We start from the raw sequence: 24,698 nt of genomic DNA, 5'->3' as shown, positions 1-24,698 counted from the left end.
CTGTACACATGATCTCCACACCCTTTCCTTCAGGCTACAGCTCTAGAATTGAGTGGTGGTGTGCATAGCATAGTGAACCTTTCGAGGGACTGGGATTTCGAGGGGAGAACAGCTTCACTGTAGCCCTGAGAGAGGCTAAATCCCCGGCCTTCACCTAGGTCTTGAACCTGATTCATGTGGAGAAGGGAAATAGAATGATGACCTCCCAAGGTAGGAAGGGTGTACTCCAGGAAGACTGTTGGTACAGCTGGTGTCCGCATCTTTCCGATAACAACCCAGCTTTTCTTCGCAGGAGTCTTTCCCTCCCACCAGGTAAACCTCAGCTCCTGTTTGGGTGTAACTAAACCTGGTACCATCCAGGCGGTCACACAACTTGAGTTTAACCTACCCCTGTCGTCAGTAAATTGGTCCTTGGATGGGCCCAGTGCCTGGATCAGGTCAGTTCAGACCAAGGAAGCTCTGTTTCCATTGGATTTGAAACTTAATGGAGCCTTGTGCTACTAGCAGCTGTTTTACTGTCATGAATAGAGAAACTGCTCAAAATAAAGCCAACACAGAGGACTGAGAGCTGGGGAGGAGCATCAAGGATCTGAGGACAAGCTTCCCCAGGACAAGCTCAGAGCACCTCTGGGCTTTCCATTGACATGACCCAATCAATTACCTTTTTGGCTTAAGTCGGTTTCAATTAACTTTCCGTCTTTTGCAACTCCAAGTTCTAACACCCTTTGTCACCTTGAGTAATGGAAAAAGCCCGTCGCGCTCTAAATCGGGAAGATTTTTGTCTTGCCACTAACTGGCTGTGTCCTTAGGTAAATCATTTTGTCTTTCCAGGCTCAACTCTCTAAAACAGAGGAAGTCTGACCTACCTCTTGGGTGTTTGGGAAAAATGAATGACCTTGTAGCTTTGTGAATGTGAAGGGAATTAAAAATGGAGGGATTTTAGAAAACCTTAAAGGGGTAGTGTGATGTTTTGGATGTTGATTTGAGCGCCTGCAAAGCTGCACAGTTGAAGTCTTGGTCTGCAGGGTGGTACCACTGGGAGGCAGTAGAGGCTCTAGGAAGTGAGGTTCCTGGATCGTTAGGTCTTTGAGGGCAACCCTACATGTAGTTCTCCTGCACCCCTGAGGTTCCCAGCAGAGCATCCTTACCAGCTGTGTTCCAGCCACCTCTTTCTGCTCCTGGTTGGAGATGTAATAGTTGGCTTACATTCTTCTGTGCTCCACCACTTGCCACTTACCACAAAGCTGAACTGAGGCAGGCACCACGTTCTTGAACTTCCAAAAAATATGCACTAACTGTACCTCCTTTTCTTCGTAAGTAGGTAGGTAGGTAGCTTGTAGTGATAAGAGAAATCTGAGTAATGGCAAATTAAAAGGTAAATTCAAGATCAGCAGAGTTGTACATCACACTAATCCTCTGACCTGTGTTTCCAGCATGCCATATGCCTGCCAGTTCATGTCCTGGTGACTGGGACCTGGTGACTGGACGTGGTGGGTTGGCAGTCACTGGGGCTGTCCTAGACAGCCTCACAGCTTTCACCTCTTCATCCCTCTGGACCCAGCAAGTTCACTGAGCTCACACTTGTCCATGCCAGTGACTGAACACGGGGATGTTGGTGCAGTTCCCCAGCTGCCCAGTCTGGGATTCCTCTTGCAGATAGCTTGGGCTCTGGTGGATGATAAGGCTCCCAGCACCCCCCTGCTGTCTGCAGCTCCGGCCACACGCCCCTTCCCCCTCTGCCCTCTTCCAGGTGTCAGTCCAACTTCTGACGTCTTCCTCCAGCTCCCTCCCCTTTGTCCTTCCCAATCTGGTGTGCTTGTGGCTTCCCAGACAATCCGCGTGACCCCAGATGACTTCTGTGCCAGGAGGTCAGGAATTCTGCAACCACTGAGCATCACAGTCAGCTGCTGCTGTGGCAGTGGGGCTGCCAGTGGTCCTCGGAGGGCCCGTGGCTGTGACTGTATCAGAGCGCAAGGCTTTGTCACAAGTAGTATGACCTGCCACGTGAGCCTCTGCTGAAGCTTACCTGCTCCATCAGCCATTTGTAACCAGGAACAGCATTCTCTCCAGGGGATGGTTATTTCCAATGACTCCTGGGTAGAGACTAGAGACTCTTACAATGCACAGGGCAGCCCCTCCATGACTCCCCGTCACCACAAATTCCTTAGTGCAGAGAGGCAAGAAGCATCCTGCGTTGACTGGAAGTGTTGGTGAAAGCTTAAGCCACCCTGTGAAGCTTTGTGCTCTGTGACTATCCTTTCTGCTTCCCCCACCCTCCTGGGAAACTCTGCAAGGAAAAGGGCCAGTCATGAATCCACATTCACGTGCGTTCAGGATTATCCGTACCTGGAGAATGGAAAGTGCAATGGAAGTGCTTGTTCACTGTGGAAGTATTTACCAACTAGTTTGGTTATAAAAATGTTTGCTGAATGCACATCAACACACGCCAACTCTCACAGCCATCACTACCATCTTTCTAACACCTGACTCGGTGCCTGGGGCGGAACAGTCAGCAGTGTTTTCAGAATTGTTAGATCAATCAGTGAGAAGTGAAAGATGATCTACTGACTAGCTGTTAAATGTACATGCCTTGGGGTGGACACTACAAATGTAGGAGACACGGGTGTGGTCTTTTCACATTGCAATGAGAAATTTTTTCATTCCAGAAATGACTGTGATGACTGGAGACCTGTGCCAGGGTGGGGTGTTGGGGTCCAGCTCAAAGGCATATAGAGTTTAAAATGCACATCTTGCTTGGCTTGTGTTTAAAAAAAAAAAAATGGAAAACGGGCCAGGCTTTGTGCAAACTTGCCGTGAAACAAGAGCTGTTTTCAGGGCCCGGGAACACGCTCTGTCCCATGTTTAATTTCTTCCATCTGTCTGGTATCTGACCTCTGCTGCCCTCTAAGCCATTGCCACATATTGTCTGCGCACGTTCCCATATAAGGTGATCTCTCCCTCTCTTCCCGCCCCTCTCCCTCTTTCTCTCTCTCTCTCTCCCTCTCTTCTCTGGGTTGGACAGCAGCAACACTGGCTTCCTCCACCCCATCATCCCTCTCCCTGCCTTCCCTGGCAGACTCTGCTGTCCGGATGGATGGCTGCAGAGCGGGAAGGGGCAGGGGGCTGCCAAGGAATGTGGCAGGTTTATTTTTGTCTGGTTGCAGGCCCCAGGCACTTGGGGAAGTCACATGCCGATAAGAGAGTGGGGGTGACTGAGATCGGTGGCTCAATTCTGCAACACCCCAGGTGTGAGCCGTCAGCACAGAGTGGGGGTGGGGGCAGTGCTGGGCTGGGGTGAGCAGGCACTCGGAGGTCATGGGACTGTTCGCTCTGCCCCAGGTCTGATTCTCAGAAAGACATGTTTGATCCTTCAGTGAAGCGATGGCAGGAACTGAGATGTGTAATCACAAATGCCCGAACTCTGGACAGAGCTCAGCACGTCCGACAGGGCGTCAAGCAGAGGAGCTGCATGTCAGGGTGTCTGTCTCTTTCTCTCTCTTTTAATTTGAAAGGCAAAATTACACACATAGAGAGAATGAGCGAATGAGCAAACTTGCAGTGCTGGTTCACTCCCCAAAAGGTTGCAATGGCCAGAATGGGCCAAAGCTATCAACCAGGAGTTTCTTCAGGATTTCCCATTGGGGTTCAAGGGCCCAAGCATTGAGGCCATTTTTTACTGCTTTCCCAGGCCTGTTAGCAGGGAGCTGGGTGGGTAGTGGAGCAGCCAGGACTTGAACAAGGGCCCATGTGGGAAACTCTGGTTTGCACGAAGTCCCCTCATCCAGCCCCAGAGTGACTCTTCTGTATGACCTTGGGCAAATTGAGTGATCTTTCTGACTTTATTTCCTTCTGTGTTAGTGTAGTTTGGTGATTCTGGTCAGTTTAATGTGGTATCAAAGTGAACATAAACTCCAGGAGGGTGGCAGAGATTTTTGTGGGTTTTCTGTTCTGTTGCTCTGCCAAAGGTTTTGATGATGCTTGGAACATGGGAGGTCCTCAGATATGTATTGAACGAAGTAAAAGAAGTCATGCTTTCCAGCACTTGGCACCAAAGAAGGGACAGTTGGTTCAGCAGCAGCTGACTTCATATTCGTTGAGAATCCTGGAAGTAGGGTCTGGCACAGTGGCTCAACAGGCTAATCCTCTACCTGCGAGTGTCAGCATCCACTAGCACTTGCTTATGTCCCAGCTACTCTGCTTCCGCTCCAGCTCCCTGCTGATGACCTAGGAAAGCTGTAGAGGATGGTCCAAGTCCTTGGGACCCTGCACTCATGTAGGAGACCTGGGAGAGGCTCCTCCTGGCTTTGGATCAGCTCAGCTCCAGCCGTTGCAGCCACTTGGGAAGTGAGTCAGTGGACAGAATCTCTTTGTCTCTGTTCTCCTTCTCTTGTATATCTGCCTTTCCAATAAAAAAAAAATAAATCTTTAAAAAGCGTTTATGTGAAAGACCGAGTGACAGAGATGGGAGAGATCTTCCATCTTCTGGTTTATTCCTGGTTTATTCCTCAGCCAGGGCTGAGCCAGGCTGAAGCCAGGAGCAAGGAATTTCATCCAGGTCTTCCACATGGATGGCAGGGACCCAAAGTACTCAAACACTCATTTGCTGCCTCCCACAATGTGCTTTAGTGGGGAAGCTGGACTTCAAGTGGAGAATGTGAGCTTGAACCACACACTGCGATGTGGGATTTGGACACCCCAAGTATCCATGCAATTACCCACCGATAGAAGACTGGAAGGAAATTTGGCTCATGCCAGGTCATGTCAGCTACAGAGTGAAGAAAGAGTCTCCAGGACTGGTGGGCCTCCCAAGTTCTCGGGGCCCATGGTTCATTTTTCAATTCAGGTGAGACTCACATAGCATCAGCCACATTCGAGATGTTAAAAATATCATGCAGCTGCCACGTGGGTCTATTCACAGAGCATTTTCTTCACCCCAAAAGGACACTCTACATCCGCTGAGCACTTCCTCAGCCTTCCTCCTAACCCCTCAGCCCCTGGAAACCACCAGCCGGCCCTCTGTCTCCACGGATTTGCCTGCTCTAGATAATTCATATAAACATATTTGCACAGTACGTGTCATTTTGTGGTTGCCCTCTTGCCTTCAGCATCATATTTTGAGGTTCATCCAGGGTGGTTTGATGTGTATCAGGACCTCATGTCTTTTCATGTCTGAATCACATTTGGGATGTGATTCTCACAGTGTGTTATCCATCCATCCACTTGCCCATCACTCGGGTTCTGTAATTCCATCTAGGGCACTGTCATAGCCCCTGACTTGACGCCATCGACCCAGGAGGATGAGAAGGGCTTGGCAATGCAAAGGACAAAGCCAGCTTGTCCCCTGCTGTACTTGGCCTTTTCTTGTCCCCTCCAGGCAGCCTTTTTCTGCATGATTCTCAGCTCCCTGATGGTCCAAAAGGCAGCTCTACTGCCGCTTACCCTTAAATACTCCCTCTGAATTCTATAAATACACCAAACATCCAGCCGAGGTGGGGGGAAGCACTTGAAAGACATCTGAAATGAAAATACACTTTTTCCCCCCTCTCCATCATCAGCCAAATGTTTTCTCTGCTTTTTCCTCTTTAATCCTGGAATGAATAGTTGGATTTCAAAGCATGAGTCCCACCTGTGTGAGAGAAGCAACTCCTTGGCAGTGCCCTTGTAGGATAGAAAGCCAGGCAGGGTGTTAATCCTGGTCCTCCTGCACAATGAATCCCCTCTGCCTCTCCCTCAGCTCCCTGATTCATTCTGCTCTCTCTCAGCAGTCATTTTTTAAAAAAAGATTTATTTGTTTTTATTGGAAAGGCAGATTTACAGAGAAAAGGAGCGACTTCCATTTGCTGGTTTACTCTCCAAGTGGGGGAGTAAACAGCTAGAACTGAGCCAATCTGAAACCAGGAGCCTCTACTGGATCTTCAGTGTGGGTGCAGGATTCCAAGACTTTGAGCTATCTTCCACTGCTCTCCCAGACCACAGGCAGGGAACTTGATGGGAAGTGCCAACAGGACATGAACCAATGCCTATGAGATGCTGGTGCTTGCAGGCAGAGGTTTAACCTGTTAAGCCATTGCATCATAGAATCAAGTTTGAAACCTGGCTTGCCCTGTATATATGACCTTGGCCCCTCTGACAGCTTTCCAGGCTTTGATCTCCTTAATTGTAAAATGGAAAAGGTCCTAGCACCCTTGTTGTGGAAATTAGAGGAGATGATGTAGGTGCAAGCTATGTCCTGAAATGGAATTAGCCCTAACTGCATGAACTTTCTGGAACACCAGCTACAAAAGAGCCAGGACAATGTGGAAGACATGGCAGTGGATAGCTGACCTCAGAAGACCTCACCACTCATCACTTGGATGTTTTCATTTTTGTCAAGAGTCTATCCTGTTGGGTCCCCAGTCCATCTCCTCTTCCTTGTTCTTGATCCAGGCAGATGGAGCTCCCCTCCCCGTTGGCTCCCTGTTGAGTTTAGCCCATGGGAAGCCAGGGAAGAGATCCTAGTGTGGGAGGTGAGTGGGGTTGGGACTGGCTGCATCTGACCCTCTGCAAACAGTCATACATTAGGGGGTCTGTTGCCTTCCCTTCCTGTTTTCAGGTGTAGAGAACCAGGCATTGCTGGTTTCCTGTTGGTTCACACCCTGCCCACATCTTTATAAATAGTCCTGTATTAAGCTCTTCTCAGTTGCTGAGAGTCTGCCATCTTTATCCTGCCAAGATGTTGACTGATAGAGAGGTTATCAACTTTAGAGCATGACTCAGATTTACAAGAGAAAGGACATCATCTTATAATGACCTGAAATCCAATTCTGCTGGATTGGCAAGAAATCTAATCTCATTGTAGAGCATCTCACCCTTCACCCACATGCCAGGGAATGCCAAGTCCCCAGGCTCTTTGGCAGCCACAGAGCTTTGGGGCACCACCTGCTGTCTTCTGTCAATAGCCCACCCTTGTTACTGCTTGGTCACCCATCATCCCAGGCTGCAGGTCTTCTCAGGTCTTCTGGCATGGTTGCTTCCATGGGACAAGGCAAGAGCTGAACTGGAAACCACTGACCTCATAGTGGCTGGCTCATCTGCCCTTCTAGGGGCTGCTGTTTCTTCTCAGTATGTCTTTCCTCCATGCTATGGGAGGTCCTTCCCACGCCCTTGGAAGCCAACCTGCACAACAGCCCCCCCAAGACTTTAGGCCTTTTCAGGCTATAACCTGTGCAGGAAGTACAGAAGGACCACAGGAAATACAGGTTGAGAATCTCAACCCACTGAAGTCAAGGCAATGGGAGTTGTTTCAGAAGGAGGGCCAATAGGAACACCTACTCCTGAACCAATGCCTGATCAGCATTGGAACATGATCCTGACATCAGTAATCCCGATGGGTAAACACCAACATGGGCATTGCTTGAGCATGGTGAGAAAACTAGGCGCATCCTGTATTTGCATACATTCTTATAACTAATATGAATTGCATATTATTTTGGCGCTTTCATGTTGCCCATTCATCTCCTCAGTCATGCAGTCTGGCAGAAAGAGTTGAATTTAATAAGACCTCTGGAATCTCATTCACTTAGTTAACAGTTTCACATCTTATTTATCTGTTTACCCTTGAAGACAGCACATTCTGCTAGTAAACATCTGTAAGATTAAATTGCCGGAGCAAAGACAGTTTAGGAGGTCTGCGAACACTCAATTCAGGTTTCCATTTAGGTTTAATTTCTTTCAGCTCCAAGTAACCTAGATGGTGAAGGCATTAAATGACAATTAATGGAAAACAGAGTAACCCACTTCTGAATCTGTCCCTGTGCCTGGGTCATTTTTTCCCTAGTTTTGAAGGAATGCGATAAAGCAGGCAGTGTGCAGAGTAGCCCCAGATGGGCGAGCGTCTTGAAAACTGGCATTCGCTGAATACTCGTGCACAATCCAGAAATATCTCATGGTCAGGATGAAAGGTCTAAATTTAATACCAAAAACAGAACATGGGCTTGGCTTCCCTGGGCCCTGCACAGGAAAGTTCTTGTTTGGAAATTCTGGAAGGAACAAGGGGCTGGAGACAGGAGACCCAACAGTCTCCTTGATTTGTATGAAGATCTGGAGGGTCTGCTGGTACCCCAAGACCTCACTTGTCCCCTGATGGAAGCCCGCATTGAGGAAACAGTGGGAACAGAATCCAGAGAAGGTTCCCCATGATCCAGATGTTCTCCCTCAAGAAGTGCAGGCTCATTTTCTTCACCGTCTTCCCTTTCATACCCAGCTTTCGAGACTGAACCAATTTCCCCGAGCAGCCATGGTTCTGGTTAGCACAATCTTTCTACATCTGCGGAAGCCAGGCCTTCTTCATAGGGAGCCAGCCTTCATCCTGTCTCCCAGCCTGTTGTTGTAGACTAATTCAGGTCATAACAGTGAATTCAAGAATGGTCTTATGTACTTAAAACTGATTATGACAACTGGCTCTGGGAATCTGCTAAAACTAAGAAGGGAAAAGTAGTTTTGTTTTGATAGAGGTTCCTAGCCTGACAGAATATAAGGCTTACTGCTACTAGCAGCTCAGTCCAAGGGAAGGAGTGGAGACAGGGAGTTGGAGGGACAAAGACTATCAAGATGACATAGCTGAGATCCTGGATCAAGCCATACCTGAAGATTATAATATTTCTGGACTGCACAATTGTATGGTTTATCATAACCTCCTCCTCATTTTCTATCTCACACGAAACAGTCTTGAAAAACACACTTTGCCAGGAATGATCTTCCTTCCTTGAAACAGAGGAAAGGTTCACAACTGTGAATTATCCTTGCAGAGTCTACACAATCATGGCTAAATAGGAAGGTTGGAAGCGGAAGCTGCCAGCTTCCTTCTCACCTCCTCTACGCCTCTCCTCTCCTTGAAGACACACTCCTTCCACATAAGCAGTTGAGAAAGAGGATCAGGAATTTTAGTGTTTGGGATGAGTAGGTTTCACCAGCAGGTCTGTGTTCTTTCACCCAAAAACTTGTAAAGAATTCATAGATCGAGTCCCATGGTCTGCAACTGTGGGCATCCACAAGGCCAAAAATGAATAAGAATTGGAAGGTCACCAGCAATGACTGGCACCTCCCATGATGGACACACCTCCCTCCCTGACCAAGACAACAACATTTTGAAGGTGTGTACACAAATGGCCAGAGCGACATTATTCATTATAGCCACAAAGTGGACACAATGCAAATGCCCGTCTGCTGATAAATGAATTAATAAAGAGCGGCTTATCCGTACCATGACACATCAATTGGTCATAGTCAAAAAGAACAAAGTGCTGATGCATGCTACAACATGGATGAATGAATGTTGAGTGCGTGAAAGAAACCAGGCCCAGGGGGCCACATGTTTTAGGATTCCATTTATGGGAAATGTGCAGGAGAGACAAATCAGCACCATTGGGAAGCGGATACACCGCTGCCTGGGGGTGGGGGTGGGGGTGCTCCCTGCACACCAGTGGGTGATGCTGGAAGGGTGGAGAGTTTCTTTTGGGATAATGAAACATCCTGGCAGTAGATAGTACTGATTAGGGAGCAGCTTTGTGACTGACTAAAATCCACTGAATTGTGTACTTTCACTGGCTGAGTTGGGTGTATGTGCTACACCTCAATAAAGCCATTGAGAAAAGAGAAAATGGAAAGCTTTCAGGAAGGCTGTCATGGAGGGCTGGAATTCCCCTCCATCTAGTAAATATGTTAAATACAATTCAGCCAAAAGCCTTAGATAGGGGCTCACCTAGAGCCACCCCCCCACACACACACACATCTGAGGAAAAACTTGTTTTCCCATGAGCAAGTTGACTGCTGATGGGAAACCATTGCTGAAAATTTTCTTTGACCGCTCTCCATGAATCCACCCCAGGTTTCAGCTTCGTTAGGAAGCAGTAGCAAATGACCCTTTGGCCTGCGTCTGAGCCCGGCAGCTGCGGGCAGGTGTGGGATCAGCAGGTAGCTCCCCGGAAGCATGCTCACCGGGCTCACGCAAGACTGCATTCTCCACCGTGTTTATGTAACAGCCAGCAGGATGAGGAGGAACTAAAAATGACTCCTATCTTCTTATAGCCTATATCTGCAGATCCATTGGAACAAACTGAACCATCTCATTAGAGAGAAAGAGAGAGAGAGAGAGAGAAACAGATTTTCAGGGCTTCTGAAGTTGGCCTCCTACATGCCAGCAGTAGTTGGGCTGCCCTGCTTGGGCCTTGGCCCCGGGCTAATGTGCCTGGGAAAACAATGAAAGATGGCCCGTGTCCTTGCACCCCTGCCACCCTTGTGGGAAACCTGCTTAGAATTCCACATCCCTGGCTCTGGCCAGGTCCATTCCTGGCTGTTGCAGCCAGTTGGGGAGTGAACCAGCAATGGAAGATCTGTCTCCCCTTCTCTCAGCTTTTCAAATAAATAAAATAGATTTTAACAAAAGAGGGGAGGGTGACCACTCACTGAGGTCTTCTCTAAAACAGCTAGTGCATGCCTGGAGGTCTCCTCTGTGATCCAGCCAGACATCCCCAGCCTGTTGCACTGGGGGAAGCCGGTGGAGACCGCAGGGAGGACATGACTGAACCGAGCTTCTCTGAGGCCAAAGGAGCCTTGGGCCATGTAGTATATTAAACATTTCTTAAAAGACTGGATGCAGACAGTGAATTCCCAGCGGCGCAGGCCATGCCTGGAGGTGACACAGAGATCTCCATGATGTAGTTGTATCCTTTGATTCCTGTCAAGACCCTACAATCAAACCCGATTTGGAGAGATTTGTGTCAGAAACCTAGCTTTAAAGGTCGGCTAGAGCGCATTTTGCGTACAAGTAGGAACCCTCAGCCCTTAGGCCCTCGACTCTCCAGTAGGGCACAGCCCACGGGCAGCGCGCCTTTCCCCGTGGACTCCTCCATCATTAGTCCTTCCAAAGCCTCCGGAGGCCCCGTTCCAGGGTGCACCCGGCCTGCCGGAAGTGACGTCTCGCCTAGCAACCGTTACCAAGGAGTTCGTCTCTAGGAACCCACGAGAACCCGGGTGCCTCCTGGGGGAGGGTGGGGAAGTGGTTTCATGAGGAGAATTTGAGGTAACCTCGCCAACTCGCGGTGGGAAGCTTCCCCATCCCCCGAAATAGGAAAAAAAAATCCCCACCTCCTCCCCATCGCAGGGCAGCGGCCTTCAGCGGAAAGGTCGAAGCCTGGTCCCGAGCCCCTGTGAGGGGCCTTGTGGTGATCCAGGCCCGTGGTCGGCCGGGAAGCTCAGGCCAGCCCCCGGCGAGGGTCCTGCTCGGGCGGGGGTGGCGCCTCCTGTCCAACTCTCGGAGCTGGGTGGTCGGGGGACACGGTTTGGGGGACTCTTGGAGGCTAGGGGCCCGCCTGCGCGGCAGCGGGGCAGCGAGCTGTGCCAGATAGAAAGCTTGTCCTGGTTTTGATTGTTCCCTCCAGCCCCTCGGGCGCCTCTGGGTGAGTGCGTGTGCCTGCGCGTGGCCACCGAGCCCTGCGAGCGGGGCGATAATTGCTTTTGCTAATTTTAGAGCGCAGAGCCCGCTGGGCACCTGCGCGGCCCTGCGCGGGTGACCACTGGAAAGCTGGTGGGCGACAAGGGTGCTAAAAGCCAATGAGATTCTTTCCCTAACTGGGAACTTGTTCATTTATCCAGATTTTTAGGTCGGTTTTGTGTTTTTTTTTGAATGAGGAGTAAAAAAGACCTACAGAGAATTGATGTGTTATTTAAAATTAAATATATATATATGTGTGTGTGTGTGTATGAAGCTTAAAGTGTAAAGTTTAAAGTATTTTGACAGGGAAAATTGTGAGGTTTTTTTTAACTTATGTAAAGATTTTGACTTCATAGACAAAGCCTGTGTTCATAAAGCACACGGATTATTTTGTCTATCCTCTGACTTACTTTATAAACAGTACTTACTTGTAATTTTATTATCATAATGGAGTAAAGATAATAGACTTGTATTTTAATTTTTTTCCCCTCTAAATATCCAGATACAACCACCCAGTTTGAAAAACTAGTATTAAAACAACTTTCTGCCTCATTTAGGTCATGAATAAAATAGCATGTATTTTGTGACTTTTTTTCTTTTTTGCTACTAGGGAGCACTAAAGTGATTTTTTTTCCTTTTTTTTTTTTTTAGCAGCTCATTTTTAAAGTTGCTAATATTAGAACAGTTCAGTTTGATAAAGGTGTCTCAGCAATGAAGACATCGGTTTTTTTTTTTTTTAAAGCTTTGTTTCCCCGTCAGATTGATTGCCTTTAAGATTCAGGTTTGTGCTTTTTTCTGACTTTAGCCCTATGTACAAATCTGCTGTAGTGCCAGAAATCACTGTGGTGTGGATAGGGGTGTTCAAAAACCAACGGTTCAAAAACTATGCTGGTGGAGTTTCTAGCTGAGCAGAGGACAGAAAACATGTAATCAAGAACTAGTCACCTCAGAGAGAGAAGCGCTGACCAAGTGTGGTCAGCTTGGAGGGCAGGGGGAGCCTTGAAAGATGTTTCCTGGACAAACCTACTTATGTTGACAAAGCCTCAGAGAGGGAAAGGGCATCCCTGGAGGTGGGGAGGAACCAGGCATTCTAGGCCAAGAACATGGCACTGAGGGGAGAGAAGTGGAGGATGGAACTGTGACTGACCAGGGGGCTGCGGCTGAAAGGTAACGGTTGGGAGCGATGAAGGAGGGCTGCGTGGTGACTGCCCCATCAAGGAATTTGGGCTTTGTGTGTGATGAGAAGCTGCGTGTGATTTGGGAAGGGGACAGATGGAGGCCAGGACATGGAAACCAAGGCTGGAATTCCTCAGGGGTGGCAACAAGACCATCCCAGAAGCGGGTGGGTGAAGAGTGCGTGGTGGGCACCAGAATAAAACCCATGAGTGCCCCAGGTCAAAGTGTGGCCTTGTTTAGCTTGGTTGTAGCAAAGCGCAGACATAGGCCCAGTGTTGCCAGATTTAATGTAAAAATCTCCCGACATTTCAAGTGTGGACTGCTATTTTCTTTTTTAGTTGGAAACATGTTTATAGCTTAAATAATATTTAAGTCTTGTGCAGGAGTTGTATACCTGTGTGAGAGAGATGTTCGTGTAGGTAGGAGTTATCCATTTGTCCATGTCATTCAAAGGATTGCTGTTTAATGCGATGCCTGTATAAAAATACCTGATGTTAAATCTTAGCAGCAAATACTGCAGCTTTCCTTACAAAAGCCTTCAAACTCTTGATTTTTTATAACAAAATAGATTGGGATGCCATGTAGAACTACTCTTTTCATACCTACTTCCAATAAACTTAATTCTCATTTTTCCCAGAAATTTTGTTAGCAAGAAATTCTTTTTTTTTTTTCCTGTAGTTTAAGACCTAACCATGAGTGATCAGATCAAATTCATTGTGGACAATCTCAATAAGGAGCCTTTTCGGAAGAACTATAATTTAATCACATTTGATTCCCTGGAGCCAATGCAGCTACTACAAGTTCTTAATGACGTTTTGGCTGAGATTGACCCGAAGGTAAGCGTTTCCTCTTTGTGATGAAAAGGGTGGCTATTTTTGCCCCAAATAGCTGTGAGCAGGGCAAATAATTAACCTCTCTGAGCCTTATTTTTCATTGCTATAAAGTCATGATAATGGCCTAGAAGGTTTCTCTACTAGCTCAAAGATAAAATGATCTGCTTGAGCTTATTTAGACATTGTTTCCCTACTTCCCAACATAAATAGATTTCAGCCTGGAATAAAAATTCTTTCACAAAGGCTTTTATTGTATTACAAGTTAGTTCAAGTCAGTTCATGCCTGTTACTCACGGGTCTTTTTCCACTGGAGACTTTTTTTAAAGCTTAACATTTTTAATTTGAATCTTTTTTTTAAAGATTTATTTATTTTTATTGGAAAGGCAGATTTACAAAGAGAAGGAGAGACAGAAAAAGATCTGTCTGCTTGACAATGGCCAAGAGCTTAGCCAATCAGAAATCAGAAGCTTCTTCCGGGTCTCCCAGGCAGGTACAGGGTCCCAAGGCGTTGGGCCGTCCTCCACTGCTTTGCCAGACCCTAAGCAGGGAGCTGGATGGGAAGTGGAGCCGCCCATATGGGATCCTGGTGCATGCAAGGCAAGGATTTAGCCACAAGTGCCTCCTCACTTGGAATCCAGGAGCCTCCCTACTTGATTTGTTTTATGAAGAGACTGTTGTACCTTTTATGTGCCAGCAAAACAGTTTTCTCAGGGAGTTCAAATATTGTTCTTTGTTAGATACACAATAACATATTTTCGTATTTCTTTGTTTTTTAGCAAGTTGTTGATATCAGAGAGGAGATGCCGGAGCAAACAGCCAAACGGATGTTGAACCTTCTTGGTATCCTTAAATATAAACCTCCAGGAAATGCTACAGACATGTGAGAATCTGATCGTATCTTGCTTTGTGAAAACCAAACCTGTCTCTGAACATTTGGCCTTTTTAGGCAGTACTGGTCTTCCTAATTAGCATAATGAGAACTGATTTTCAAAATAATCTTAAACCTTCTAATATGCTATCATGTGGAAGTGGTAAGGGTTACATCTTTGACTTACCAGCAACAGCAAAAACAGGCATATTACTCCCATATTATCATTCATATGTTATGCTAAGTAAAGACAACTTAAACACTGTCCCGTTAGTGAAGAATTGAGGCTGACTCTAATTGATGTTTTCAACATGGCTTCCTTGGGTACTTCAATTTGAAGGCTTAATTGCCCTCCTTTTCTAATTAATGTAGAGATGGACATTAGAATAGCCTTGGATTTATTCTTTTAAATTCATTCGAGGAAGAGAATCAGGACATTGTAAATCAGATTTGGAACAAATACTGTTCACTGAAGATGTGCTGATGAGTGTGTGTCAGCATGTGCATGCATTGCGTGTCCCTTGCTTTTGCAGGAGTACCTTCCGTCAGGGTCTGGTGATTGGAAGTAAACCTGTGATTTACCCAGTGCTCCACTGGCTTCTGCAGAGGACTAATGAGCTAAAGAAAAGAGCGTATTTAGCACGGTTTTTAATCAGACTCGAGGTGCCAAGCGAGTTTCTTCAGGATGAAATTGTGGCCGACACCAATAAACAGGTATACAGCACACACATGGGTACACAGCACACACACACGATATACAGCACACACAGGTACACAACACACATGATATACAACATACATACCAGTATCCACACACATGATATACAGCGCAAAGGTATACAGCACACACACAGGTATACAACACACACACACGATGTTTTTGAATTTTCTGTTCTGGGTTTCAAGGTGCACATCATCTAGTTATGTTCTCTTGCTCTCTGATGTTCCAGGTAGCACCGGAAGGTAAAACAGAATCACTAATTCTACACAATGTTAGAATGACTTTTGCACAAGAATTCTGCTTTAGTGAAAGGAAGAATATGGGTAGGAAAAAAAAAAAACTGAACTCAAAAGTTTTAGAGTAATTTATACTTAGCAATTTAGCTAGATAGGATCCAGGCCTTGAGACTGCCTAACATTTGGCTTATTGGTAAAGTAAGTATTCAAATTGTCATCCAAATACAAAGAAATGGGCCACTGGAATCATTACTCTAGGGCTAATGAGATAAATCTAGAGTATCCAGACAAACTGGAGCATGCAAGCCCCTACAAGGCAGTGAACAGAGACCCGCCAGGCCCAAGGGGAACAGAGGTGTGGTAGTTGTGAAATCTCAGAGGCCCAGTACCTTAGAGCGCTTACTGTTGAGGACTAACTGGTCTGACTCTGGATCCTGGAGCCCCAAATCACATGGCTGCTCAGAGACTGTACAAGAGAAGACAGGCGTAGGTTTCAGAGAAGTTTGGTTAAAAAAACCAACAATTGCTTCTCTTTAGCCCCATTGGAGCTGAACAGACAGATTTGTGCAATGAGATATGCCTGCTGCAAGTGGTTGGCCGAACTGATTTTCCCAATAGAGTGCCAGGTCTGTGGAGACAAGAGTCGTGTTTTACCCATCTGAGTTTACTACCAGGATTCTATGTAATTGCTTCTGTGTGTCAGTTGTTCAATATTTGAATTGAATCAAAGCAACCAAATAAGTGTTTTTGTTTTCTATGTATTTTCTTGTTTTGGGTAGGTATGATGTTCATTCATAAAAAGTCAATATTGATCTCTTTGGATTATATATTATATATGCAAATTAGTACACCATGGTAGATGCCAAGGAGAAAAAGAGTGACTCCACCAGGTCCCTGCCTTTGAAGGTTTTACAGGATGTAGGAAATCCCGTAAAGGAGGGATATCTCCTCCTCCTACCCTCCTCCATCAATACCTTTTGTGAAAACTATATCCTCTATGGAATTTTATTAATATTTATTTCACTGTGTTTGGCTAGTTGATGACAAAATGGTCCTAAAGAAATGTTTGTCTTGAAGCATGTTATTTTTGTGTGTATATGACTTATACATTTAGCCAGTCATTTAGCAGAGACCTTCCTTTGAGAAATGCACATCAAACGGGCAGTATCTTGGTGCAGTGACTTCGGCTACTGCTTTTGGCAGTGCCAGCCCTCAGTGGAATGTTAGTTGAAGTCCTGGCAACTCTGGTTCCAGCTCCCTGCTAGGAAGGCAGTAGAGGGTGGCTGAAGTGGCTGTGCCTCTACCACCAAGCTTGGAGGACCAGGCATAGCTCCTGGCCTCTGGTTTCCACCTGGCTCAGATTTGGTTGTTGGTGACCTAGGGATCAAACCAGTGGGTGGAAGACCTTCCTTTCTGTCTTTCAAATTAAAAGAAAATTTTAAAAAAGGGATGTTACTTTTCTTTAGACTGTATAATTTGTAGGTATTTAGGATGTAAGTAGTCAAAAATATTTTTTTCTCTTTTCTACCAAAACAGAAAAATTATGAAGAGACTGTTGTGATTTTTTTCCATTCGTTTAGCTGTCTTGCTGATCATCTGTGTGGCCTGTGTACTGTGAGGGGCCAGGGATGCACGGTCTATCTCATGAGTCTTGCTCTCCTCCTTTGTGCTATCTAATGGACAGAGACAGACAAGTGACTTGTCAGTTATGATTCCATATCCTACCTGCTCTGATTGGGAAGAATCAGGCTGCTCTGAGAATACTGGGATCTGCGCTGAGACCTGCAGGATGGACAGGAGGTAGCTGGTTTAGGGCTGAGAGGGGCTGTACACTATTCTCACAGGAAACAGGGCATGTACGCGGGCGGTGGGTGCTTGGACTGATCAGTCTAGCTAAGCATAGAGCGTGAGACGGGAAAACAGCCAGAAATGGACCTAGAGAAGGCTTAGTGGCCAGACTGTACAGATCTAGTTTTTTTTGTCCCAGGCACACTTTGTGTGTGTTGAATGTTGTTCTTGCAGTGATTGAACTAATCATTATACGTTGACAGATAACCTAATGTGATGAGGAAAAACTCCAGGACCCAATCATTGCTTTATAATTTGTTGACTTGTTCTTCCAGTATGAAGAGTTGATGGAAGCCTTTAAAACTTTGCACAAAGAATGTGAGCAGCTCAAGACGTCTGGATTTTCTACTGCAGAGATAAGAAGGGTAAAAGAAAACCAATGCATGTTTGGAATGTGATGTTTTTGGATGGGAATGGTGCTGGATTTAGCATTTGAGTTCTTAGTTAATTTCACTGTGAGTTGCACTCACCATGAGAGACTAGCAACAGCCAATGGCAGGGCTTCTTTGGTCCCACCTGTGGTAGAGCTCTCCTGAGGAGTGAGGCTAGAGTCGATGTGTACTGAGCTCCGGGTGTTAGATAGACCACTGGTGTGGATTGTAGAAAATTAATATTCCGAATCTTTATCTAATTTGTGTGTGTGGAAAATACAGAAAAGAACAAAGAAAAAATTAGGTAATTGTTGCTGTGCTGGATATTTATATTTTGGATCATACTATGCTATACATAATTATTAGCATCTTGCTTTTGAAAACATGACATTGTCAATATATTTCCATTATTCACTTTCTGCAGTTTAATGGTTAATGACCAAGTTATATTCGATTGTGTGAGGTTAACCTTTCGATTAACCTTTAGTTTTTCTGTTTTCACTTTCTGTGATAGATAATGTTATGATTATCTTCAACATATCTGTTTTTAAATATCTATGATTGGTTCCTCAGAATAAATTTCTAGAAGTAAGATTGTGTAATAATTTTTAGGGCTTTTAATGCATGTTATTCAGTACTCCACATAACATTTTTTTTTACATTCTCGCTAGGCATTTAAATTCTTTAGGAGACTTGATGTGATACTAGCTTGCTTGGGTTTTGAATTCCTGACTTATCAATGCCATCTTTATCTCCTTACTCAGTAACTTTATAAGTTGCTTTCTATATCTAAAAAGAGAGAGAGAAATAAATTATGTCATCAGAGAAATTTTTCCTAATTTTCTGGGTAGATTAATTCCTCTGTTTTTTGTTTTGTAATCCTCATGGCACTTATAATTACTGTCTGTCTTTCTAAATACCATTAAGCCATTGACAGCAGTAACGATGGCTTGTCTACTTTATTCACCACAAAATCCCAGTTGTCTACCAGAGTGCCTGGTATGTGGCAAGATGCTCAGTAGGAGTTTGTTGAATATGAGCAGTGTAGGAGGACCTCAGATCTAATGGTCTAGAAAGACCCATAAGTAAGTACTGAAAGATTCTGTAGAAATCTCATAGAAATGTTCTAGAAAAAACAGTGGTAGATGTCCTGTTGCGGCTCCTCCAGGATGTCCCATGAGTAGAGCAAGATGACAAGAACCTGTGCATACGAAGACGTCTGGTTTTCTGTTTCAATACAATACTGCCAGTAGTGACAATACCCATTTCCCCAAGTTCTCTCACTGCTGAATATCATTTCTGTTTTTATGTTTAGTGTTACTAGAATAGTTAGGCTATTCGGGTTTGTAGGTTTAAGAAATATTTTTGTCTTCATTACATAATATTAAGAAATCAGTTAAAATGAAGATAGTTTGTTTCTGAAGTCATTATTGTCAGGGAAGGAGTTGGTTAATTGGCAAATTCATGTCTTGAAACACCAGGTTCACCGCCTCTCCCTTAACCTTAAAATTAACTTGATGAGAAATTGGCAGGCTGTGTGGTTGGGTATCTAACAGCAGATGGGATGTCAGCAGCTGTTGTTCATGTATTTAGACCTGCACATGTTCCCTTCTAGAAGGTCTTTGAAAAATCATGTGCCCATATTTGGAATCAGAGCACAGATGTGCTCGTTGGCAGCTTTACCTTGCTGCCTTAGAACCTGTTTTAGTTGCCTCTCTAGATGAATGCCAACTGCCAAAAAAATTATCCTGCATAAAGATCCTTGGGAAAAAATAGAAATGCCCTTTATTGGAAGGGAGATCTCTGTTCCTTAACGCTTTGGTTACAAAGGATGAAGCACTAGCAGCATAATTATCTAAGAACCTGCCTGAATCCTACAGACCAAGCGCACATTTCCTCACAGTGCTCTCTGCTTTGCAGGATATCAGCGCCATGGAGGAAGAGAAGGATCAGCTCATTAAAAGAGTCGAACGTTTGAAGAAAAGGGTAAGGGCAAGAATTAGCACTGTGAGACTGGCTCCAAGTCCCAAGGATGTGCAAAGACTTCGGAATGCAAATAAAGACCAAGCCAGGCACGGGTGTGCATCTGAAGATGGACTCAAATAAAACGGATGGGAAGGGAATCTCCCTAGGCAGCAGCCCAAAACGTGTAAGGGCCTGGTGCCTGCAGCTTCGCTGTCATCTCCAGGAAGCGCTGTTTACCAAAATGAAGTGAGAAGTGGAGATCTGAATCACGTGTTGTATTCATTCCTTTCTCAGACCTGACAGTAACATGTACTGCTTATCCCCTTTACTGTAGGTGGAGACAGTTCAGAATCATCAGCGGATGCTTAAAATAGCAAGGCAACTTCGAGTTGAGAAAGAGAGAGAAGAATTTCTTGCACAACAGAAACTGGAACAAAAGAACCAGGTATCCATGTAGAAATTTCCATCCTTGGGATGAAAGAAACAGTTCTTCATGAGGCAAATGAGAAGGGAATGAATGTAGAGCTGTAGAGCTGACATACTCCTTTGTTAATCTGATGAAGAGTACTCTGTGACATTAGCAACAATACCACCTTTTGGGTCTGAACTCTCTCATCTTTTTGGCCTATGCTTGCTTCCCATTGTTCCAGCGTTCTGGAAGATTCATCCTAATGTTAGTTGTTAGGATTAAGTGCTAATAAGACTTTTGAAATCTGTAAATAATGTGCTTATTTAGATTAGGAGCTGTAAGCACATCCTTTTTGTTCCATTGATCACAGTTCCCTGCTACACTTCAGTAAGATAAACAAATAATGAAAAGGCTCAAAATAACTCACACTTCATGTTCTGTTTTCTTTTTTTTTAAGATATATTTATTTTATTGGAAAATCAGATATACAGAGAGGAGGAGAGACAGAGAGGAAGATCTTCTGTCTGATGGTTCACTCTCCGAGTGGCTGCAATAGCTGGAGCTGAGCCTGTCTGAAGCCAGGAGCCAGGAACCAGGAGTTCCTCCAGGTCTCCCATGCGGGTGCAGAGTCCCAAAGCTTTGGGCTGTCCTCAACTGCTTTCCCAGGCCACAGGCAGGGAGCTGGATGGGGTAGCAGGGCCACCGGGATTAGAACTGGAACCCATATGGGATCCTGGGCATGCAAGACGAGGACTAGAGCCACTACACTATCGCACTATCGCACTGGGCCCCTGGTTTTTTTTTAAGAAAGATTTATTGGGACTGACGCAATAAGCTAGTGGCTAAATCCTTACCTTGCATGCCAGGATCCCATATGAGTGCGGTTTATATCCCAGCAGCTCCACTTCCCATCCAGCTCCCTGCTTGTGGCCTGGGAAAGCATTCGAGGATGGCCCAAAGCCTTGGGATCCTGCACCTGCGTCGAGACCCAGAAAAAGCTCTTGTATCTTGGCTTTGGATTGGCTTAGCTCCAGCTGTTGTGGCCACTTGGGGAGTGAATCCAACAGGTAGCAGATCTTTCTCTCTGTCTCTCCTTCTTTCTGTATATCTGCCTTTTCAGTAAAAATAAATAAGTAAATGTTTTAAAGCTCCAGACTTTTAAAGCTACAGACTTTTTAAAGGTACAGATTTACTTATTTATTTGAAAAGCCAAGCAACAGAGAGAACTTCTGTTGGTGAATCCACCCCCTACATGGCTAGAGTAGCTAAATCTGGGCCAGGCAGATCTCGTGGCCAACAGCCTCATCCTGGTTTCCCACCTGGGTAGCAGGAGCCCAGGGGCTAGGATCTGCTGCCGCTTTGCAGGGGTCTGAGCGGGAAACTGGGTCAGAGGCAGAGCAGCCGGAGCTCTGCCTTCTACAACGATGCCCCCCACACCCCACGTGTTGTTATTTTAAATATATATATTTATTTAGTGATTTGAAAGGCAGGACAACCTAGGGAGAGAGAGAGATTGTCTGTCAGCTGGCTCACTTATCTAATGGTGACAACACCCAGATTTGGGCCAGGTTGGAAGCCAAGAGCCAGAAATTACATCCTGGTCCTCCATAACCAGACACGGGCCTGAGTCTTGGGCCATCATCTGCATTCCTAGGCACATAAACAGGAAGCTGGATGAGAATTAGAGCAGCTCATGCCACTTGCAACTGGTGACTTAACCTGCTGCCCACAGTGCCAGCCCCACGCTCTGTGCTTTGAGTGCTGGTGGTCAGCTTAGTGTCCTTGAGCAGGGAGCCTGCAGCTTCTGATTCCACCTTCTGAAGCAGCACGAGGACGCGGGTCATGGGGTTCCGCTGCTGACGTAGGAGACCTGCAGCCGAGGAGTTGGGGAGTGGGGTGCTGTTGTGAGCATTGGGGAGTGAATCTGTCTTAGCCTTCCAGCTTGCCTCATAAAAAACTTTTTTTTTATTTTTAAATAAGCTGGTTAAGGGAAAATGATTTGGCTAGGAAGTATCACTCTTACTTACTGAAGGTCTGTTGTAAAATCTGAGTAGGCATCTGCATTAAAAATGTATTTCCGATCACTTCCTTTCTCGCTGACTTGGCAGTGGGGATACCTGGCTCTGCGGAGCGCGCCTTGGCTCCCGGCAGCTTCCCTGCCACAGCGCGCTGCAGAGGCCTGAGTGGCTGGTGTGCGTCGGTTTCTGATCCGGAGATGACATGGTGAGAATGTTAAGGGGATTAAGAACAAACCCTGTTGTAGCCTGGTGCATATATTTCCTTCACAAGTATTTTTCCTTCATCTCCAAGTCCAACAATCATCTAAAAAAAAGTCTGGAGCTGCAAAACATTTATAATAAAAAATGTTGAGAGAACCAGTTACATTTTGAGTTTAATATAGTAATTTGACTTTCTGTCATTATTTTTTTTCATATATGTAATCACAGTTACACGTGTTTTCCATTGCTTGAGTAGTAAGTGTCAATAAACTAAAGTAAGAAATCTGATTTTATTTTTAAAGCTGTTCCACGCAGTGCAGAGATTGCAAAGGGTACAGAATCAGCTGAAAAGCATGCGGCATGCTGCAGCAGATGCCAAGCCTGAAAGTAAGTAGATGATTGAGTAACATGGGGGATTAGAAAATATAAAAATGAGAGACAAAGAAAGATCTCCCATCCCCTGGTTCACCCCCAAGTGGCCACAATGATTAGAGCTGAGCTGAACTGAAGCCAGGGGATTCTTCTGGGTCTCTCACGCGGGTGCAGGTTCCCAAGGCTTTGAGTTGTCCTCCACTGCTTTCCCAGGCCACAAGCAGGGAGCTGGATGGGAAGTAGAGCAGCTGGGACATGAACCTGCACCCATGTGGAACCCTGGTGCTTGCAAGTTGAGGATTTATACATTGAGCCATTGCACTGGACCAGCAAGTGTACACTTTAAATATGTGAAATATAGATATACTTGTAAGTTTTGACAGTGGTCCACACTGTTGAAATCATCAGCCTTTTAAGATAACAAGCATATTGTCACCCCCAAGTGTTTGCAGGGTCTCTTTCCTGGTCCATTCTGTCTTTCCATCTGTTTCTGGGCAACTGCCCATCTGCTTTTTGTCCCTATAGATTGCCTCATATTTTCTAGAATTTGAAACTTTTCAAAATAGAAAAATATTAAGAATTTGCAATCTTGGAGCTGGCATTGTGACATAATGGGTAAAACCATTGGCTGTGATGCTGGCCTCCCATATGAATACCTGTTGGAGTATAGGCTGCCGCATTTCCAATCCAGCTCCCTGCTAATGACCTAGGGAAAGCAGTGGGAAGATTCCAGAGTCTTTGGCCTCCAGCCACCCCAGTGGGAGACCCATATGAAGCTCCTGGTTCATGGCTTCAAGCTGGCTCAGCCCTAACTACTGCACCCACCTAGGGAGTGAACCAGTGACAAGAGTCTCTCTTCTCTCCCTTTATCTTTTTCCTTCTCTCTCTCTCCTTTCTTTCACACCCTCTGTCTCCCTTTCTGTCTCTTTTTCTTTCCATCCCTCTCCTTTCCTCCCTCCCTCTCTGCCTCTCTGCTTCTTTTTCCCTCCCTAATAAACTGTGATTTTCAAATAAATCTTAAAAAAACAAAGCTGAGGCGATGAGTCAGTGTATCGCTGGGTAAATGAGTCATGTTCAGGCACCTGGAGATAATAACCCAAAGAGCCAAGATATGGATGTCGTCAGAAACCGCTTTGGAGTGACGGCCCGATTGTAGGGTGGCACTTTGTCCAATCTGCGAAAAGGAGGGAATTTGAAGGAATGGGTGAGAAGCTTGTGAATTTGACATTAATAAATTTTGACCTGCTTTATATGGTTAGTACAACAGTACTAAAAATAATTTTAGGGACCTTGGGCCAGATTTGTTATGCAATCTACATGCGTAGATTACTTAAACCGGAAACCCGGAGTTTTAAAAAGTCAAGCCAGAATTTGTAAATGTGTCATGGAAAGATCTGAAATAAACTTTATAAAGCTCTCTAGGCTGGGAATTTGTAACAAAACCTTTATTCACTGAACACTGTGTGTGTGTATAGTTGTGCATCTACCAAAATAAGAAAGCTATTAAGCTTAACAGTGTACTTTCTTGCTTTTTAATTATATTTTTTAAAAAAGAGAAAAAAAAACACTAAAGCATGGAAAACCTAAAACAATTTAAATGTAGATCATATATTTCCCTTTTTCAGATTTTAACTTGTACCATTGGTAATGTTTTGGTTGGTTTGAAGCTGACAAATTGTTATTATCAATGATTAAGAATTGGAATAGAAAAATAAATTTTATCAGCAGTATTGCAAAAGAAGAGGACTAAGTAACTACTTGTGAAGAGTATATCAGGGCTAGATTTTATATGAGTTTTGTCATTTGGTTTATGTTCTTAGAAAGCAAACTATGGAGGCATGGCACAGTTGCCTAGTGGCTGAGTCCTCGCCTTGCATGTGCTGGATCCCATATGGGCACTGGTTCTAATTCCAACAGCCCCACTTCCCATCCAGCTCCCTGCTTGTGGCCTGGGAAAGTAGTTGAGGACAGCCCAAAGCCTTGGGACCCTGCACCCGCGTGGGAGACCCAGCAGAGGCTTCTGGCTCCTGGCTCCTGACTTCAGATTGGCTTAGCTCCAGCCAGTGTGGCCATTTGGGGAGTGAATCAGCAGACTTCCTCTCTCTCTCCTCCTCTCTATATATCTGACTTTCCAATAAAAAAAAAAATCTTTAAAAAGAAAGAAAAGAAAGGAAACTATGACCCATAGTGTGTCTGGCCTTTTATTTTTT

General features: G+C 45.3%; 1 protein-coding gene across 3 annotated transcripts in view; it reads left to right on the top strand.

The window, feature by feature from the left end:
* The window catches only part of IFT81 (intraflagellar transport 81), a 120,489-nt gene that overhangs the window by 47,023 nt on the left and 48,768 nt on the right, over nucleotides 1–24,698 (top strand). For 2 of the 3 annotated variants that reach the window (XM_040987024.1, XM_040987026.1), the window contains exons 2-8: nucleotides 13,325–13,482; nucleotides 14,256–14,359; nucleotides 14,881–15,061; nucleotides 17,428–17,517; nucleotides 19,444–19,509; nucleotides 19,823–19,933; nucleotides 22,419–22,503. In XM_040987024.1, the coding sequence (XP_040842958.1) occupies nucleotides 13,339–13,482; nucleotides 14,256–14,359; nucleotides 14,881–15,061; nucleotides 17,428–17,517; nucleotides 19,444–19,509; nucleotides 19,823–19,933; nucleotides 22,419–22,503 (781 nt within the window). In that variant the 5' untranslated portion in view covers nucleotides 13,325–13,338. Of the gene's footprint in view, nucleotides 1–10,948; nucleotides 11,060–13,324; nucleotides 13,483–14,255; nucleotides 14,360–14,880; nucleotides 15,062–17,427; nucleotides 17,518–19,443; nucleotides 19,510–19,822; nucleotides 19,934–22,418; nucleotides 22,504–24,698 lie in introns of those variants that run through there. The other variant, XM_040987025.1, reaches the window with a different exon arrangement.

This window comes from Ochotona curzoniae, unplaced genomic scaffold, assembly GCF_017591425.1.
Source record: "Ochotona curzoniae isolate NIBS_2020 unplaced genomic scaffold, NIBS_Ocur_1.0 contig_46, whole genome shotgun sequence".
Classification (NCBI taxonomy): domain Eukaryota; kingdom Metazoa; phylum Chordata; class Mammalia; order Lagomorpha; family Ochotonidae; genus Ochotona; species Ochotona curzoniae.
The sequence above is the reverse complement of the archived record's forward strand: the minus strand, read 5'-3'. Positions and strand labels throughout refer to the sequence as shown.